This window comes from Oncorhynchus masou, chromosome 11, assembly GCF_036934945.1.
Source record: "Oncorhynchus masou masou isolate Uvic2021 chromosome 11, UVic_Omas_1.1, whole genome shotgun sequence".
Taxonomy (NCBI): Eukaryota; Metazoa; Chordata; class Actinopteri; order Salmoniformes; family Salmonidae; genus Oncorhynchus; species Oncorhynchus masou.
In genome coordinates, this window is record NC_088222.1 from 47,347,305 (window position 1) to 47,366,321 (window position 19,017).

At 45.7% G+C, this 19,017-nt stretch overlaps 1 protein-coding gene across 1 annotated transcript in view; it reads left to right on the plus strand.

Moving 5' to 3' along the window:
- The window catches only part of LOC135548753 (myotubularin-related protein 4-like), a 158,950-nt gene that overhangs the window by 127,725 nt on the left and 12,208 nt on the right, over window positions 1-19,017 (plus strand). Inside the window, exons 8-13 of the mRNA XM_064978654.1 lie at window positions 1,184-1,297; window positions 7,005-7,207; window positions 8,654-8,782; window positions 14,484-14,595; window positions 15,278-15,473; window positions 15,710-15,895. Coding sequence (XP_064834726.1) covers window positions 1,184-1,297; window positions 7,005-7,207; window positions 8,654-8,782; window positions 14,484-14,595; window positions 15,278-15,473; window positions 15,710-15,895 — 940 coding nt within the window. The remainder of the gene's footprint in view (window positions 1-1,183; window positions 1,298-7,004; window positions 7,208-8,653; window positions 8,783-14,483; window positions 14,596-15,277; window positions 15,474-15,709; window positions 15,896-19,017) is intronic.

Sequence of the window (19,017 nt, forward strand, 5' to 3'; positions counted from 1 at the left end):
GGAGAGGCAAGGCGCACTGTAGGCCTGTTGCGTGGTGCTGGCACTGGTGGTCCTGGGCCGAGAACACGCACAGGAAGCCTGGTGCGGGGAGCTGCCACCGGAGGACTGGTGTGTGGAGGTGGCACTGGATAGACCGGACAGGTGCACTGGAGCTCTTGAGCACCGAGCCTGCCCAACCTTACCTGGCTCGATGCCCACTCTAGCCCGGCCAATACGAGGAGCTGGTATGTACCGCGCCGGGCTATGCACCCGCACTGGGGACACCGTGCGCTCCACAGCATAACACGGTGCATGCCCGGTCTCTTTAGCCCCCCGGTAAGCACAGGAGGTTTGGTAGTCTTCCTAAGCCAGGATTCAGACACAGCCAGAACATCCGGGTTGGCAGAGTGTGCTAAAGCACTGAATAGAACAAACTTAGGGAGGAGGCTTCTAATGTTAACATGCATGAAACCAAGGCTATTATGGTTACAGAAGTCTTCAAAAGAGAGTAAAAGGATATTTAATCTTATCTTGTGTACTTTAAACATTTGTATATTGTTAAAACACAGTAAAAAAAAAATATATATATATATAATATGACATTATTATAACATTATTAACATTTCACTTTTGTATATTATCTACCTCACTTGCTTTGGCAATATTAACACATGCTTCCTATGCCAATTAAGCGAGAGAGAGCGAGAGCGAGAGAGACAGAGAAATGTACAAACTAGAGGAGATGGTGTAAGTGCTGGAGGGTCGGAATAGATGATAGGAAGATTTAATGGGGGATAAAGAGCTAGAGACAGCGGGCCACTGAATATCTCTTTTACGACAGGGCTTGGAGTTGTCAATCTCACTTTGGATATTTTAACTGAGAAATAAAAGCCCTCTCTCACTAATATTCACCTAAATAGTTGCCAACAGTCTTGATGCACTACGTTGATAATTACCCTGATTTGCTGTGCATTTTAGTCAGTGGTAAGTTAAGAACATTCTCCCTTTCCTATAGGTATAAATCTACAGTCTACTGTATTGCTTAGTGCAAATGTAATGGAGGTGATTTGGTTAACTATACTTGCTTGATGAGTAACCTTGCCTGAGAGCTGAAGACTTGTTAGATGCCTAGAGTTTAAATCAAGGGGTCTGACTTCATAATCTGTATAACCTTAACCTGTCCCTTCATCTTCTCTCCTGCCAGGTTGTGCTCCAGCTACCCCCAGAAGCTGATGGTGCCAGTGTGGATCACAGACAAGGAGCTGGAGAGTGTCGGCTCCTTCAGGTCCTCCAAGAGGATCCCTGTGGTGGTCTACAGGTACACACAGGACACACACCAAAACGTACGCATGCACACACACATCATACACACAAACACACCATAATGTACACACACACACCATACACATCATACTCACACACCATAACGTACACACACAATCATACCATACACACACACCATGATGTACACACACACACACACCATACACACATCATAGTTACTTCCGGCGCCGACAGAGATGGCCGCCTCGCTTCGCGTTCCCAGGAAACTATGGAAACTATGCAGTTTTTTGTTTTTTACGTGTTATTTCTTACATTAGTACCCCAGGTCATCTTAGGTTTCATTACATACAGTCGAGAAGAACTACTGTATATAAGATCAGCGTCAACTCACCATCAGTACGACCAAGAATATGTTTTTCGCGACGCGGATCCTGTGTTCTGCCTTACAAACAGGACAACGGAATGGACCGCATGCAGCGACCCAAAAAAACGACTCCAAAAAAGGAGGGAAACGAGGCGGTCTTCTGGTCAGACTACGGAGACGGGCACATCGTGCCCCACTTCCTAGCATTCTTCTTGCCAATGTCCAGTCTCTTGACAACAAGGTTGATGAAATCCGAGCAAGGGTAGCATTCCAGAGGGACATCAGAGACTGTAACGTTCTGTGCTTCACGGAAACATGGCTCACTGGAGAGACGCTATCCGAAGCGGTGCAGCCAACGGGTTTCTCCACGCATCGCGCCGACAGAAACAAACACCTTTCTGGTAAGAAGAGGGGTGGGGGTGTATGCCTTATGGCTAACGAGGCATGGTGCGATGAAAGAAACATACAGGAACTCAAATCCTTCTGTTCACCTGATTTAGAATTCCTCACAATCAAATGTAGACTGCATTATCTACCAAGAGAATTCTCTTCGATTATAATCACAGCCGTATATATCCCCCCCCAAGCAGACACATCGATGGCTCTGAACGAACTTTATTTAACTCTTTGCAAACTGGAAACCATTTATCTGGAGGCTGCATTCATTGTTGCTGGGGATTTTAACAAGGCTAATCTGAAAACAAGACTCCCTAAATTTTAATCAGCATATTGATTGCGCAACCAGGGGTGGAAAAACCTTGGATCACTGTTACTCTAACTTCCGCGACGCATATAAGGCCCTGCCCCGCCCCCCTTTCGGAAAAGCTGACCACGACTCCATTTTGCTGATACCTGCCTACAGACAAAAACTAAAAAAAGAAGCTCCCACGCTGAGGTCTGTCCAACGCTGGTCCGACCAAGCTGACTCCACACTCCAAGACTGCTTCCATCACGTGGACTGGGACATGTTTCGTATTGCGTCAGATAACAACATTGACGAATACGCTGATTCGGTGTGCGAGTTCATTAGAACGTGCATTGAAGATGTCGTTCCCATAGCAACGATTAAAACATTCCCTAACCAGAAACCGTGGATTGATGGCAGCATTCGCGTGAAACTGAAAGCGCGAACCACTGCTTTCAATCAGGGCAAGGTGTCTGGTAACATGACTGAATACAAACAGTGCAGCTATTCCCTCCGTAAGGCTATCAAACAAGCTAAGCGTCAGTACAGAGACAAAGTAGAATCTCAATTCAACGGCTCAGACACAAGAGGCATGTGGCAGGGTCTACAGTCAATCACGGACTACAGGAAGAAATGCAGCCCAGTCACGGACCAGGATGTCTTGCTCCCAGGCAGACTAAATAACTTTTTTGCCCGCTTTGAGGACAATACAGTGCCACTGACACGGCCTGCAACGGAAACATGCGGTCTCTCCTTCACTGCAGCCGAGGTGAGTAAAACATTTAAACGTGTTAACCCTCGCAAGGCTGCAGGCCCAGACGGCATCCCCAGCCGCGCCCTCAGAGCATGCGCAGACCAGCTGGCTGGTGTGTTTACGGACATATTCAATCTATTCCCTATACCAGTCTGCTGTTCCCACATGCTTCAAGAGGGCCACCATTGTTCCTGTTCCCAAGAAAGCTAAGGTAACTGAGCTAAATGACTACCGCCCCGTAGCACTCACTTCCGTCATCATGAAGTGCTTTGAGAGACTAGTCAAGGACCATATCACCTCCACCCTACCTGACACCCTAGACCCACTCCAATTTGCTTACCGCCCAAATAGGTCCACAGACGATGCAATCTCAACCACACTGCACACTGCCCTAACCCATCTGGACAAGAGGAATACCTATGTGAGAATGCTGTTCATCGACTACAGCTCGGCATTCAACACCATAGTACCCTCCAAGCTCGTCATCAAGCTCGAGACCCTGGGTCTCGACCCCGCCCTGTGCAACTGGGTACTGGACTTCCTGACGGGCCGCCCCCAGGTGGTGAGGGTGGGTAACAACATCTCCTCCCCGCTGATCCTCAACACTGGGGCCCCACAAGGGTGCGTTCTGAGCACTCTCCTGTACTCCCTGTTCACCCACGACTGCGTGGCCACACACGCCTCCAACTCAGTCATCAATTTTGCGGACGACACAACAGTGGTAGGCTTGATTACCAACAACGATGAGACGGCCTACAGGGAGGAGGTGAGGGCCCTCGGAGTGTGGTGTCAGGAAAATAACCTCACACTCAACAAAACTAAGGAGATGATTGTGGACTTCAGGAAACAGCAGAGGGAACACCCCCCTATCCACATCGATGGAACAGTAGTGGAGAGAGTAGCAAGTTTTAAGTTCCTCGGCATACACATCACAGATTAACTGAATTGGTCCACTCACACAGACAGCATCGTGAAGAAGGCACAGCAGAGCCTCTTCAACCTCAGGAGGCTGAAGAAATTCGGCTTGTCACCAAAAGCACTCACAAACTTCTACAGATGCACAATCGAGAGCATCCTGGCGGGCTGTATCACCGCCTGGTACGGCAACTGCTCCGCCCTCAACCGTAAGGCTCTCCAGAGGGTAGTGAGGTCTGCACAACGCATCACCGGGGGCAAACTACCTGCCCTCCAGGACACCTACACCACCCGATGTTACAGGAAGGCCATAAAGATCATCAAGGACATCAACCACCCGAGCCACTGCCTGTTCACCCCGCTATCATCCAGAAGGCGAGTTCAGTACAGGTGCATCAAAGCTGGGACCGAGAGACTGAAAAACAGCTTCTATCTCAAGGCCATCAGACTGTTAAACAGCCACCACTAACATTGAGTGGCTGCTGCCAACACACTGACACTGACTCAACTCCAGCCACTTTAATAATGGGAATTGATGGGAAATGATGTAAATATATCACTAGCCACTTTAAACAATGCTACCTTATATAATGTTACTTACCCTACATTATTAATCTCATATGCATACGTATATACTGTACTCTATATCATCGACTGCATCCTTATGTAATACATGTATCACTAGCCACTTTAACTATGCCACTTTGTTTACATACTCATCGCATATGTATATACTGTACTCGATGCCATCTACTGTATCTTGCCTATGCTGCTCTGTACCATCACTCATTCATATATCCTTATGTGCATATTATTTATCCCCTTACACTGTGTATAAGACAGTAGTTTAGGAATTGTTAGTTAGATTACTTGTTGGTTATTACTGCATTGTTGGAACTAGAAGCACAAGCATTTCGCTACACTCGCATTAACATCTGCTAACCATGTGTATGTGACAAATAAAATTTGATTTGATTCATACCAAACACACACACCCCATAATGTACACACACACACACACACACCGTACACACACACACACACCATAACGTACACACACATACATCATACCATACACACACATCCGCCATACTTACAGTTAATGTGTTCATCTTAAAGGATCGTTTTTGTTCTATTGATGTGCAAGAAGACAGAAATACAGCTGGTATGAGTTTTGCATCATATGTTTAGAGGCAACCACATATCACAGACATAGTAAGTTAAAAACATCTCTAAAGAGCAGCTATCAGCAAAGTCAGAGCTCGTAAGAAAAGACAAGCGAGTGTTCTTGCAAGAAAGGCAAGGGGCTCCTGAGTGGCGCAGGGGTCTATGGCTGTATCCAGGCTAAGGCTGTATCCAGGCTGTCTAAGGCTGAATCCAGGCTGTATCACAATCGGCTGTGATCAGGAGTCCCATAGGGAAGTGCATAATTGGCCCAATGTCTTCTGGGTTTGGCCGGTGTAGGCCATCATTGTAAATAAGAATTTGTTATTAACTGACTTGCTTGGTTAAATAAATAAAAGTGTTTATTTTGTATTTGTTTTCTGGGGAGGGCTACTTTGTAAAACGTTTTTCAGGCTTCTTTGTAAGATTGGTAGGCACTCAGCTGTCCTGATGTTAGGGGGAAGCTTGTTGCCAGGACAGAGATGAGCTTAGACTGGGATGAGCCGGAGCCAGCCCCTCATAGTGGTGGGAGGGCCAAGAGATGAGCTTAGACTGGGATGAGCGGGAGCCAGCCCCTCATAGTGGCGGGAGGGCCAAGAGATGAGCTTAGACTGGGATGAGCGGGAGCCAGCCCCTCATAGTGGCGGGAGGGCCAAGAGATGAGCTTAGACTGGGATGAGCGGGAGCCAGCCCCTCATAGTGGCGGGAGGGCCAAGAGATGAGCTTAGACTGGGATGAGCGGGAGCCAGCCCCTCATAGTGGCGGGAGGGCCAAGAGATGAGCTTAGACTGGGATGAGCGGGAGCCAGCCCCTCATAGTGGTGGGAGGGCCAAGAGATGAGCTTAGACTGGGATGAGCCGGAGCCAGCCCCTCATAGTGGCGGGAGGGCCAAGAGATGAGCTTAGACTGGGATGAGCGGGAGCCAGCCCCTCATAGTGGTGGGAGGGCCAAGAGATGAGCTTAGACTGGGATGAGCGGGAGCCAGCCCCTCATAGTGGTGGGAGGGCCAAGAGATGAGCTTAGACTGGGATGAGCGGGAGCCAGCCCCTCATAGTGGTGGGAGGGCCAAGAGATGAGAGGTGGCAGAACGGAGTGCTCAGGTTGGGGTGTAGGGTTTCTACATAGACTAGAGGTATGGAGGGGCAGTTTCCCTTGCTGCTACGTAGGCAAGCAGCAGGGTCTTGAAATGGATGTGAGCTTCGATTGTGAGCTAGAGGAGAGTGCGAAAGTCCAGGGTGACATGGGAGAACTTTAGATGGTTGAGAACCAGGCGGGCTGTGGTGTTGTGGGGGAGTTGCAGGGCTTTGACGGCTGAAGCGGGTAAGCTTGCAGTAGTCCAGACGGGAGAGGTCAATTGCCTGGACCTGTACCATTTCCGGTGTGAGGAAGGGGGTCGTACTCGACTGATGTTGTAGAGCATGATTGTAGAGCTCAAAGAACGACAGGGTGTGTCCAGGATTATGCCCAGGTTCTTTGCACTCCATAGGTTTGGGAAACCGTAGAGTTGTCAACCGTGATAGAAAGCTTTTGGAGCGGGAAGTCCTTCCTTGGGAGGAAGGGCTGTTCCATCTTGTCCGTCTTGTAGAGTTTGAGGTGAGGGGCCAACATCCAAGCTGAGATGTCAGCCAGGCACGCAGAGATACGTGTTGCCACCTGGATGTCAAAAGGGGGGAAGGCAGGAAGGAGGAAGAAAAAAAAACCACACACACACTGACACATTTCAAATATCCTCACCATTCCACACCTAAGTAGCAACACATTCCAAACAATGATAATTTGACTGTTGACCTGCTCTGTTTTTTTTATTGTATGTCTACTTATGGTTGGTCCCCGCTCTCTCTCCTGTGACGTCCCACCAGGCACCAGAGGAACGGGGCAGTGATCGCCCGTTGCAGCCAGCCAGAGATCAGCTGGTGGGGCTGGAGAAACACAGAGGATGAATACTTGGTCACCTCCATCGCCAAGGCCTGTCTGATGGACCCAGGGGCCAGGGTCACCTGTGGGGCCGCAGCCTGCAGCCGGCCCCGAGGGGAGGGCCCAGACAGCTCTGACGGCGACTTTGGTAAGGCTGACAGAGCTTTATTATTTGACCTTTACGATACCTGATAAGTTGCCTGAGAGAGAGAACACATTATCCCACACTCATATGAAAGAATCTCACAGCGCTTGCTTTAGCAGTTCTTTCCAGTCTTTTGAAACCAGTAGGAATGATAACTTATTTATGGATAACTGTAGCCATTTCAGCTCATTCAGTTTGCACTGTCCCAAAAACAACCCCAATTAGATTGATGAAAACTAGCTATGAAGACATAAGTGCCTGGGAATATGCCATTCTCAATTAATACATTCACATTGGCGTGCAATTATGTCTGGTTCATATACACACACACATTGTGGCTGGACAAAGGATAAATTGTCGCCAGTCAAGACCGGATGTGTATGGGCAAAATCGCTGTGGCTCTCTTGTTTGTTACCTTGTTTTCATGTTGGAGGCCAAGAATGTGGGGCCCATTTTGGGAGTGACTGTTCCCTCTCTCTCTTCCATTCACTTTGTGTGTAAATGACTGTGACATGAATGCAGATGGGAGAACAACGGTGGGCTGCACACAGTCTACTACTCTCCAAGTTTCTGGCTCGACTCTTCTAGTTAGACAGCCTCTTAGCTTTGAGCTTGTTGAGTTTCTATACAACACCATGGGTTCTAACTCAACATACAATATTGGCTTCTCTTCACAAAAAATGGACAGCGGGACAGAAGTTGGAGCCTGTGAAAGGACTAGCCCTTTTCAGAGAGCGAACTAAAAAGGCTAAAACGCACCCCGAATCTATTCGAATCACTTTTCTGTGTTGAGGGGGGTAACATGGAGTAATAGATTTGACTTCCTGAATGCCAGGACATTGATTCAGTAGAGTGGGAGAGGGATAGCCTGGTCCCAGATCAGTGTGTCCTCAATTGCCCACTATAGGAGTGAGTCGTGGTAGCTGTTACTGAGCGATGCTGCAGTGGTCATCATCAGGAGGAGATATTGATCGTCTCAAGGGGACGAGCTGAGAGCTGAGCCAGCACGATTGTTCATCATGGCCCTGTTGCTAACACTCCTCTCTCTGTTTATCCCCAGTTCATCCCCTGTCGCTCTTGCTCACTCAGTCTCTCACGCTCTCTCACCCTATTCCATCCCAAAATCTTTCATGCTCTCTACCTGTCCACCTTTTCCCTTTCACTCTCCCTCCATCTCTTAATCTCTACCTTTTCCCTGTCAACATCTCTCGTTCCCTCTCTCCTATGCTCCATCTCTCGTTATCTGCCTGTCCCCTAAACACACCGCCCTCCGAACTCTCCATCTGTCATTCTCTTTACCTCCCTCCACCTCACATCTCTCATTCTCTCTACCTGTCCCCTATCTGGGCCATTCCATCTATATGTTTCTCTCCATCCCTCATTCTGCCTCTACCTTTCCCCCACACCACTAAGACTGAAATCTAAATCCTCTCTTTCTCTCTGCCTCAGACTCCTCTCTGACAGGATGTTCAGGCCCTGATGCAAACGCTGCGCCACAGAAGCTTCTCATTCTCGACGCCCGCTCCTATACCGCTGCAGTGGCCAACCGTGCCAAGGGAGGTGGCTGCGAGTGTGAAGGTCAGTACACCAGGCCTGGAATTGAATGATTTTAAGAGGTGCCCTATTCTGCTAGGGCACTAAGACCATTAACCTAAATAGCCAATTAAATTCATTGGAAAACCAAAAAATATACATAAATAATTAGCCTACATGTCAAAGTATAGGTGATAGACTATGCATATTGGCTACAGCCTCTTATGTCCACAAAGATAGCCATGAGCGAGGCGCCAGAAAATGTAGCCAAACTTTGAGACTTAATTACTTACTGTGCCTTCTGAAAGTATTCAGACCCCTTGACTTTTTACACATTCTGTAAGATTACAACTCGAGCTCAACCGAGCCGGTACCAATTATTGGAGGACCAAAAAAAGCAGATACCGATTAAAATCGGCCGATTTTTATATATATATATATATATATATATATATATATATATATATATATATATATATATTTATTTTTTTGTAATAATGACAATTACAACAAAACTGAATGAGCAATGAACACTTTTATTTTAACTTAATATAATACATAAAATCTATTTAGTCTCAAATAAATAATGAAACATGCTCAATTTGGTTTAAATAATGCAAAAAACTGTGTTGGAGAAGAGAGTAAAAGTGCAATATGTGCCATGTAAAAAAAGCTAACGTTTAAGTTCCTTGCTCGGAACATATGAAAGCTGGTGGTTCAATATTCCCAGTTAAGAAGTTTTAGGTTGTAGTTATTTAAGGAATTATGACACGTCAACGATTTCTCTCTATACCATTTGTATTTCATATACCTATTGGATGTTCTTATGGGCACTATAGTATTGCCAGCCTAATCTCAGGCTTGAAGTCATAAACAGCACTGTGCTTCAAGCATTGAGAAGAGCTGCTGGCAAATGCAGGAAAGTGCGGTTTGAATGAAGGCTTACGAGCCTGCTGCTGCCTACCACTGCTCTATCAAATTTCAAATCATAAACTTAATTGTAATAATAAACACAGAAATACGAGACTTTGGTCATTAATATAGTAAAATCCGGAAACTATCATTTAAAAAACAAAACGTTTATTCTTTCATTGAAATACAGAACAGTTCCGTATCGAACGGGTGGCAACCCTAAGTCTAAATATTTCTGTTACATTGCACAACCTTCAATGTTATGCCATAATTACAGTGCCTTGCGAAAGTAGTCGGCCCTCTTGAACTTTGCGACCTTTTGCCACATTTCAGGTTTCAAACATAAAACTGTATATTTTGTGAAGAATCAACAACAAGTGGGACACAATCATGAAGTGGAACGACATTTATTGGATATTTCAAACTTTTTTAACAAATCAAAAACTGAAAAATTGGGCGTGCAAAATTCAGCCCCCTTAAGTTAATACTTTGTAGCGCCACCTTTTGCTGCGATTACAGCTGTAAGTCGCTTGGGGTATGTCTCTATCAGTTTTGCACATCGAGAGACTGAAATTTTTTACCATTCCTCCTTGCAAAACAGCTCGAGCTCGGTGAGGTTGGATGGAGAGCATTTGTGAACAGCAGTTTTCAGTTCTTTCCACAGATTCTCGATTGGATTCAGGTCTGGACTTTGACTTGGCCATTCTAACACCTGTATATGTTTATTTTTGAACCATTCCATTGTAGATTTTGCTTTATGTTTGGATCATTGTCTTGTTGGAAGACAAATCTCCGTCCCAGTCTCAGGTCTTTTGCAGACTCCATCAGGTCTTCCAGAATGGTCTTGTATTTGGCTCCATCCATCTTCCCATCAATTTTAACCATCTTCCCTGTCCCTGCTGAAGAAAAGCAGGCCCAAACCATGATGCTGCCACCACCATGTTTGACAGTGGTTATGGTGTGTTCAGGGTGATGAGCTGTGTTGCTTTTACGCCAAACATAACGTTTTGCATTGTTGCCAAAAAGTTCAATTTTGGTTTCATCTGACCAGAGCACCTTCTTCCACATGTTTGGTGTGTCTCCCAGGTGGCTTGTGACAAACTTTAAACAACACTTTTTATGGATATCTTTAAGAAATGGCTTTCTTGCCACTTCTGCCAGATTTGTGCAATATACGACTGATTGTTGTCCTATGGACAGAGTCTCCCACCTCAGCTGTAGATCTCTGCAGTTCATCCAGAGTGATCATGGGCCTCTTGGCTGCATCTCTGATCAGTCTTCTCCTTGTATGAGCTGAAAGTTTAGAGGGACGGCCAGGTCTTGGTAGATTTGCAGTGGTCTGATACTCCTTCCATTTCAATATTATCGCTTGCACAGTGCTCCTTGTGATGTTTAAAGCTTGGGAAATCTTTTTGTATCCAAATCCGGCTTTAAACTTCTTCACAACAGTATCTCGGACCTGCCTGGTGTGTTCCTTGTTCTTCATGATGCTCTCTGCGCTTTTAACGGACCTCTGAGACTATCACAGTGCAGGTGCATTTATACGGAGACTTGATTACACACAGGTGGATTGTATTTATCATCATTAGTCATTGAGGTCAACATTGGATCATTCAGAGATCCTCACTGAACTTCTGGAGAGAGTTTGCTGCACTGAAAGTAAAGGGGCTGAATAATTTTGCACGCCCAATTTTTCAGTTTTTGATTTGTTAAAAAAGTTTGAAATATCCAATAAATGTCGTTCCACTTCATGATTGTGTCCCACTTGTTGTTGATTCTTCACAAAAAATACAGTTTTATATCTTTATGTTTGAAGCCTGAAATGTGGCAAAAGGTCGCAAAGTTCAAGGGGGCCGAATACTTTCGCAAGGCACTGTATGTAAAATTCTGGTAAATTAGTTCGCAACGAGCCAGGCGGCCCAAACTGTTGCATATACCCTGACACAATTTCCCTAGTTAAAATAAATTGTCAGCAGGCAATATTAACTAAATATGCAGGTTTTAAAAAATATTCTTCTGTGTATTGATTTTAAGAAAGGCATTGATGTTTATGGTTAGGTACATTCATGCTTTTTTTGCGAATTGCGTTTTTATTAAATCATCCCCCATTTTGCGAAGTAGGGTGTGATTCGATGATAAATTCCAGGCACCGCATTGATTATATGCAACGCAGGACAAGCTAGTTAAACTAGTAATATCAACCATGTGTAGTTAACTAGTGATTATTTGAAGATTGATTGTTTTTTATCAGATAGGTTTAATGCTAGCTAGCAACTTACCGTGGCTCCTTGCTGCACTTGCAGTTTCCTCGTGGAATGCAATGTAATTGGCCAAAAATGGCGATTAAATTTATTCTAAAATGTATGGATTAAAGAAAGAAAAAGTACTCAATCTACACACATTACCCCTTTTGCTAATAAAAAAAATGTATAAATAAATATAAGTATTCAGACCCTTTACTCAGTACTTTGTTTAATAAGCACCTTTGGCAGCGATTACATCCTTTGGTCGTCTACAAGTTTGGCACACCTGTATTTAGGGAGTTTCTCCCATTCTTCTCAGCAGATCCGCTCAAGCTCTGTCAGGTTGGATTTGGCACGTCGCCGCACAGCTATTTTCAGGTCTCTCCAGAGATGTTCAGTTGGGTTCAAGTCTGGGCTCTGGCTGGGCCACTCAAGGACATTCAGAGACTTGTCCCAAAGCCACTCCTGCGTTGTCTTGGCTGTGTGCTTAGGGTCGTTGTCCTGTTGGAAGGTGAACCTTCACCACTGTCTGACGTCCTGAGCTCTCTGGAGCAGGTTTTCATCAAGGATCTCTGTACTTTGCTCCGTTCGTCTTTCCCTCGATCCTGACTAGTCTCCCAGTCCCTGCCACTGAAAAACATCCCCACAGCATGATGCTGCCACCAACATGCTTCACCGTGGGGATGGCGCCAGGTTTCTTCAAGACGTTTCGCTTGGCATTCAGGCCAAAGAGATCCATCTTGGTTTCATCAGACCATAGAATCTTGTTTCTCATGTTCTGAGAGTCTTTAGGTGTCTTTTGGCAAGCTCCAAGCAGACTGTCATGTGCCTTTTACTGATGAGTAGCTTCCGCCTGGCCACTCTACCATAAAGGCGTGTTTGGTGGCTGCAGAGATGGTTGTCCTTCTGGAAGGTTCTCCCATCTCCACAGAGGAAGTTTCGAGTCAGAGTGAGCAAAGAACAAGGCCTTTCTCCCTCGATTGCTCAGTTTGGCCGGGCGGCCAGCTCCAGGAAGGGTCTTGGTGCTTCCAAACTTCTTCCATTTAAGAATGGAGGCCACTGTGTTCTTGGGGACCTTCAAAGCTGCAGAAATGTTTTGGTACCCTTCCCCAGATCTGTGCCTCGACACAATCCCATTTCGAAGCTCTACGGACAATTCCTGGTTTTTGCTCTGAAATGCACTGTCAACTGTGGGACCTCATATAGACAGATGTGTGCCTTTCCAAATCATGTCCAATCAATTGAATTTACCACAGGTGGACTCCAATGAAGTTGTAGAAACATCTCAAACATGATCAATCAAAACAGGATGCACCTGAGTTCAAAGGTTGTTTTTCTAGATGTTTTTGTTTGAATACTTATGTAGGGTTTGAATACTTATGTAAATAAGGTATTTCATTTTTAAAATATTTAATACATTTGCAACCATTTAAAAAAAAACTTTTGGCTTTGTCATTATGGGGTATTGTGTGTAGATTGATGAGGATGTGTTTTTCTTTAATCCATTTTAGAATAATGCTGTAATGTAACAAAGAGGAAAACGTCAAGGGGTCTGAATACTTTCCGGTACTGTATATTGGCTAAACTCCAGTCGTTTTATAACCACCTAGAGTCCCCCCCAATCTAAGTAACATAATACAAACATCCCCATCAAAATCCGTCACTTTCAGCTAGAAATATGTTTTTTTGAATCTGCCGATGTCGCACTTCCGCATCTGCGGTGACAGGTGGCAGAACTGGAGCGGCGTTTGTCAGACCATGAGACATCCTAAAAATCCGTCTTCTCACAAAAACGTCTGTAGCGTCCGAACAGTTTGATCTACTAATATGACCATTCTATGGAAAGGGGAGACTCTCACAAACATGATGGTGGTCTCTGTGTTGCTCTACAACCCCCCAAAAGTGTCAGGGGACTCGTCTGAAGGTAACCGGTACTGGTAAAAAATAAATAAATGAATGCCCCCCCCCCCAAAAAAAAAGAGGTTAAATATGTGTGAGAAAAATATATATTTCCTGAGCTTTCTTAGAAATAGGACAAACACTTCAAAACCTTATGATTTTGGGGGGGCTGTATTTTTTGCCATTTATTAATGTTAGTGTTATTCAATGTATTTCACTGGGCTACAGTAGTAAAAGGCCAAGTTCAATATTGTATCAAATATTTTTTTTGTATTTTTTTTTTGATCCATAGTATGACCATCTTAAAACAAAAGGCAGAGGCATAACATGACATGGCCCCACACTGTGGGTCTATTTCTCTCTCTGGGAGATGCTGTCTTGAGCCGCTCACATTGGTCTTGTTGACATTCAGACCTGTCAATCTGTCAAATCACCTGACAGTAGCCTAGCCTGTTTTCTTTCAAGTGGATGTGTTCTGAGCTTGAGCACAACCGTAATCAATCATCTTTACAGCTCACTCTCCCTAAGCAGTAAATATTGTACTTGGTGTTTTATTCTGACTGATGATATTTTTGTCTGTGTGTCTGCAGGGTACTAATACCCCATGTGACTGAAGTTATTGTGTGTGTGTTCCTGTGTGTTTCCTAGTATTACCCTAACTGTAGTCTGAGTGATTATGTTTTTGTTTTCAGATTACTACCCTAACTGTGAGGTGATGTTCATGGGCATGGCCAACATCCACTCCATTAGGAACAGCTTCCAGTCCCTCCGAACAGTCTGTAGCCAGATTCCTGACCCTGGGAAGTAAGTGGATCCCTCTGACCTTTCTCTCCTTCCCTCCATCCTTCTCTTTCTCTTTTCATCCCTCTATCCCCTTCTCCAGGCCTCAGTAAGGTTACACCACAGGGAGAAGGGGAATGCAGCCAGCCGCAATCCAGCCCCATTCCCGCTGGGCAGGCCAGCTGTCTGGCCTGAAGTGTGTGTGTGTGTGTGTTTTACAATTTTAAATTATTTAAAATACTTGAACTGTGCTTTATTGAGCTTGTCTGTCACAATGGATGCAATAGAAGAGTCCCAAAAGGGCAAACACGCCCACCTGGCATTCTAGGTTAGGCTAAAGAAAATGCTTGAAGTACTTGAAAGATTTTAAATAATATTTGTCCCAGGTCTTTTGTGTGTGACTGTCTCCTTGCATGCAGAGAGTGCATGCCCCAACTCCAAAACTGGAATCAGTGACATCACATGATGCGCACGAGGGCTTTTCTAGTGGTAGATTTCCTGGTATTCTAAAAGAGGTGCTGTAGTGACCCCTTAAAATGTCAGAGCCCATTACAGGGCTTCACTTCCCGCTACCACACCCCCCTCCCCTGTGTCCTCACGGTTACCTCCGCTTACTCTACCCATCGTTTATTTACCTCCCGCAGAATACATTCTAAAACCTCTATACCTGTTCTGATTGGTCCCTCCTTGGCTTGTGTATTCCCAGCTGGCTTTCGGCTCTGGAGAGCACCCGTTGGCTTCAGCACCTATCCGTCATGCTGAAGGCTGCCACTCTAGTGTGCTCTGCGGTGGAAAGAGAGGGACGTCCTGTCCTGGTGCATTGTTCAGACGGGTGGGACCGCACCCCACAGATTGTGGCTCTTGCCAAGATCTTGCTGGACCCCTTCTATAGGACACTAGAGGTAGACACACTCACACTCGTTCTGACCCCTGGCCCTTAGGATACTGTGGTCACTAAGACTAACACTGATGCAGCAAATATCAGGTTTTGTTACATTTTGATCATGAAAGTTCACGGTATTACCAATTGTTTCGCACACCCTATTGAATTGACCAAAAACACACACACACACACACACACCTTTTTTATGCCATGGTGTGAGAAACACAACTGACCCCCCCCCCCCCCAATCCACAGGGTTTCCAGGTACTGGTGGAGACAGAGTGGTTGGACTTCGGTCATAAGTTTGGCGATCGCTGCGGTCACCAGGAGAATGCTGAGGATGTGAGTGAGCAGTGTCCTGTCTTCCTACAGTGGCTAGACTGTGTTCACCAGCTGCTCAAACAGTTCCCCTGCTTCTTTGAGTTCAACGAGGCATTCTTGGTATGTACAGTAGGCTACACTTACCACCTCTCCTTTTCGATTTCATTCTCTCACTTTCTTTTACCCAATCATTCTCTCTCTTTTTCTCTCCTTTCTCTTTCTCTTTGCCTTCACCTTCTCTCTCTTTCTACCTGGCACTTTTTACTACTCTTCTGTTGGCATAGGACATGTCTTGACAATTTATTTGACGTTTGTACATAAGAGGTATCAGACAGTAACCTTTGAACAAAGTATTGTGTATTGTGTCTTAAAGTGTACATACAAATCAAATCAAATTTTATTTGTCACATACACATGGTTAGCAGATGTTAATGCGAGTGTAGCGAAATGCTTGTGCTTCTAGTTCCGACAATGCAGTAATAACCAACGAGTAATCTAACAATCTAATTCCAAAACTACTACCCTATACACACACAAGTGTAAAGGGATAAAGAATATGTACATAAAGATATATGAATGAGTGATGGTACAGAACGGCATAGGCAAGATGCAGTAGGTGGTATCGAGTACAGTAGAAACATATGAGATGAGTAATGTAGGGTATGTAAACAAAGCGGCATAGTTTAAAGTGGCTAGTGATACATGTATTACATAAAGATGCAGTACATGATAGAGTACAGTATATACATATGAGATGAGTAATGTAGGGTATGTAAACATTATATTAAGTAGCGTTGTTTAAAGTGGCTAGTGACATATTGTTCCATCAATTTCCACTATTAAAGTGGCTGGAATTGAGTCAGTGTGTTGGCAGCAGCCACTCAATGTTAGTGGTGGCTGTTTAACAGTCTGATGGCCTTGAGATTGAAAAACAGCTTCTGTCTCTCGGTCCCTGCTTTGATGCACCTGTGCTGACCTCGCCTTCTGGATGATAGCGGGGTGAACAGTCAGTGGCTCAGGTGGTTGTTGTCTTTGATGATCTTTATGGCCTTCCTGTGACATCGGGTGGAGTAGGTATCCTGGAGGGCAGGTAGTTTGCCCCGGTGAGGCGTTGTGCAGACCGCACTACCTTCTGGAGAGCCTTACGGTTGTGGGCAGAGCAGTTGCCGTACCAGGCGGTGATACAGCCCGACAGGATGCTCTCGATCGTGCATCTGTAGAAGTTTGTGAGTGCTTTTGGTGACGAGACAAATTTCTTCAGCCTCTTGAGGTTGAAGAGGCTCTGCTGTGCCTTCTTCACGACGTTGTCTGTGTGGGTGGACCAATTCAGTTTGTCCGTGATGTGTATGCCGAGGAACTTAAAATGTACTACCCTCTCCACTACTGTCCCATCGATGTGGATAGGGGAGTGCTCCGTCTGCTGTTTCCTGAAGTCCACAATCATTATCCTTTGTTTTGTTGACGTTGAGTGCGAGGTTATTTTCCTGACACCACACTCCGAGGGCCCTCACCTCCTCCCTGTAGGCCGTCTCGTCGTTGTTGGTAATCAAGCCTACCACTGTAGTGTCGTCCGCAAACCTGATGATGGAGTTGGAGGTGTGCATGGCCATGCAGTCGTGAGTGAACAGGGAGTACAGGAGAGGGCTCAGAACGCATCCTTGTGGGGCCCCAGTGTTGAGGATCAGCGGGGTGGAGATGTTGTTACCTACCCTCACCACCTGGAGGCGGCCCGTCAGGAAGTCCAGTACCCAGTTGCACAGGGCGGGGTCGAGATCCAGGGTCTCTAGCTTGATTACGAGTTTGGAGGGTACTATGGTGTTAAATGCTGAGCTGTAGTCGATGAACAGCATTCTCACATAGGTATTCCTCTTGTCCAGATGGGTTAGGGCAGTGTGGTTGCGATTGCGTCGTCTGTGGACCTATTTGAGCGGTAAGTAAATTGGAGTGGGTCTAGGGTGGAGGTGATATGGTCCTTGACTAGTCTCTCAAAGCACTTCATGATGACGGAAGTGAGTGCTACGGGGTGGTAGTTGTTTAGCTCAGTTACCTTAGCTTTCTTGGGAACAGGAACAATGGTGGCCCTCTTGAAGCATGTGGGAACAGCAGACTGGGATAAGGATGATTGAATATGTCCATAAACACAACAGCCAGGGGATGCCGCGGAGCTGAGCAGACGTTGACAAACCGAGCTCTTCAAAGTTATTATATTTTTACCTAAATAACAACGTTGAAACAATATTCTAACATCGGCTGATAAATTGTCAAGTACTTACCTTCCCAAAGAGCAATGGACCTCCGACCGAGAGGCAAGAAGGAAGATAACGATAACGCTACAGCTAGCAAGATTAGCATTAGCCCTCATAACTCAGACAACAGTTCCAGACTGTTGCTCTCAGCAGCCTCTTGCGAGCCTGCCGACATGCTGGCTACTCTCCTCCGGGAAATTCAGGATGGTAACAGAGGTCTCTCTATGAAAATTGATAAGAAATCGTCTGAACTCCATTCTTCCATTGACGACCTGAAATCCTCCATGAACGATCTCCTTTCGAGAACGACTGAGGCAGAGTTGCGCATTAGCACAGTTGAAGATACCATCGCTAGACATGACCAGGTCTTGATACAACTGCAATAGGACAATGCCTACCTCAAAATCAAGGTAGATCAGATGGAGAACCAGAGTAGACGTAGTAATATCCGGGTGGTGGGATTGAAAGAGGACAGCGAGGGCCGTGACCCGGTCCGTTTCTTCACTCAATGGATCCCGGAGGTCCTAGGCATAATCAACTTCACCAAGCCTCTGGAAATCGAACGCGCCCACAGAACATCAGCGCCGAAACCCCGGCCAGATGAGCCCCCACGAGCCGTCCTGATCAGGTTCCTCCGTTTCCAAGACAGAGAGAAGATACTGCAACTCGCAAGAGCCAAAGGGGACATTACCATCGATGAAAAGAGGGTCAGCCTTTTCCCAGACATGAGCGCGGATCTCACCAGACGTCGCAAGCAGTTCAGACCTGCCGCCAAAGCACTGAAGGAGAAGAACATCACCGGCTACCTCATCCACCCTGCGCGGATGAAAGTTCAGTACAAAGGCCGAAGCCATCTCTTCAACCCTTTGATAGGGTTGAATGGCCATACCTCTTTCGCGTACTTGGAAAAGTTCGGTTTAGGTACTGTGTTTGTAAATTTGAAAAAAAAATCACTCTACAAATCTCCTAAAGCTAGGATTGCTACCAATGGGATTA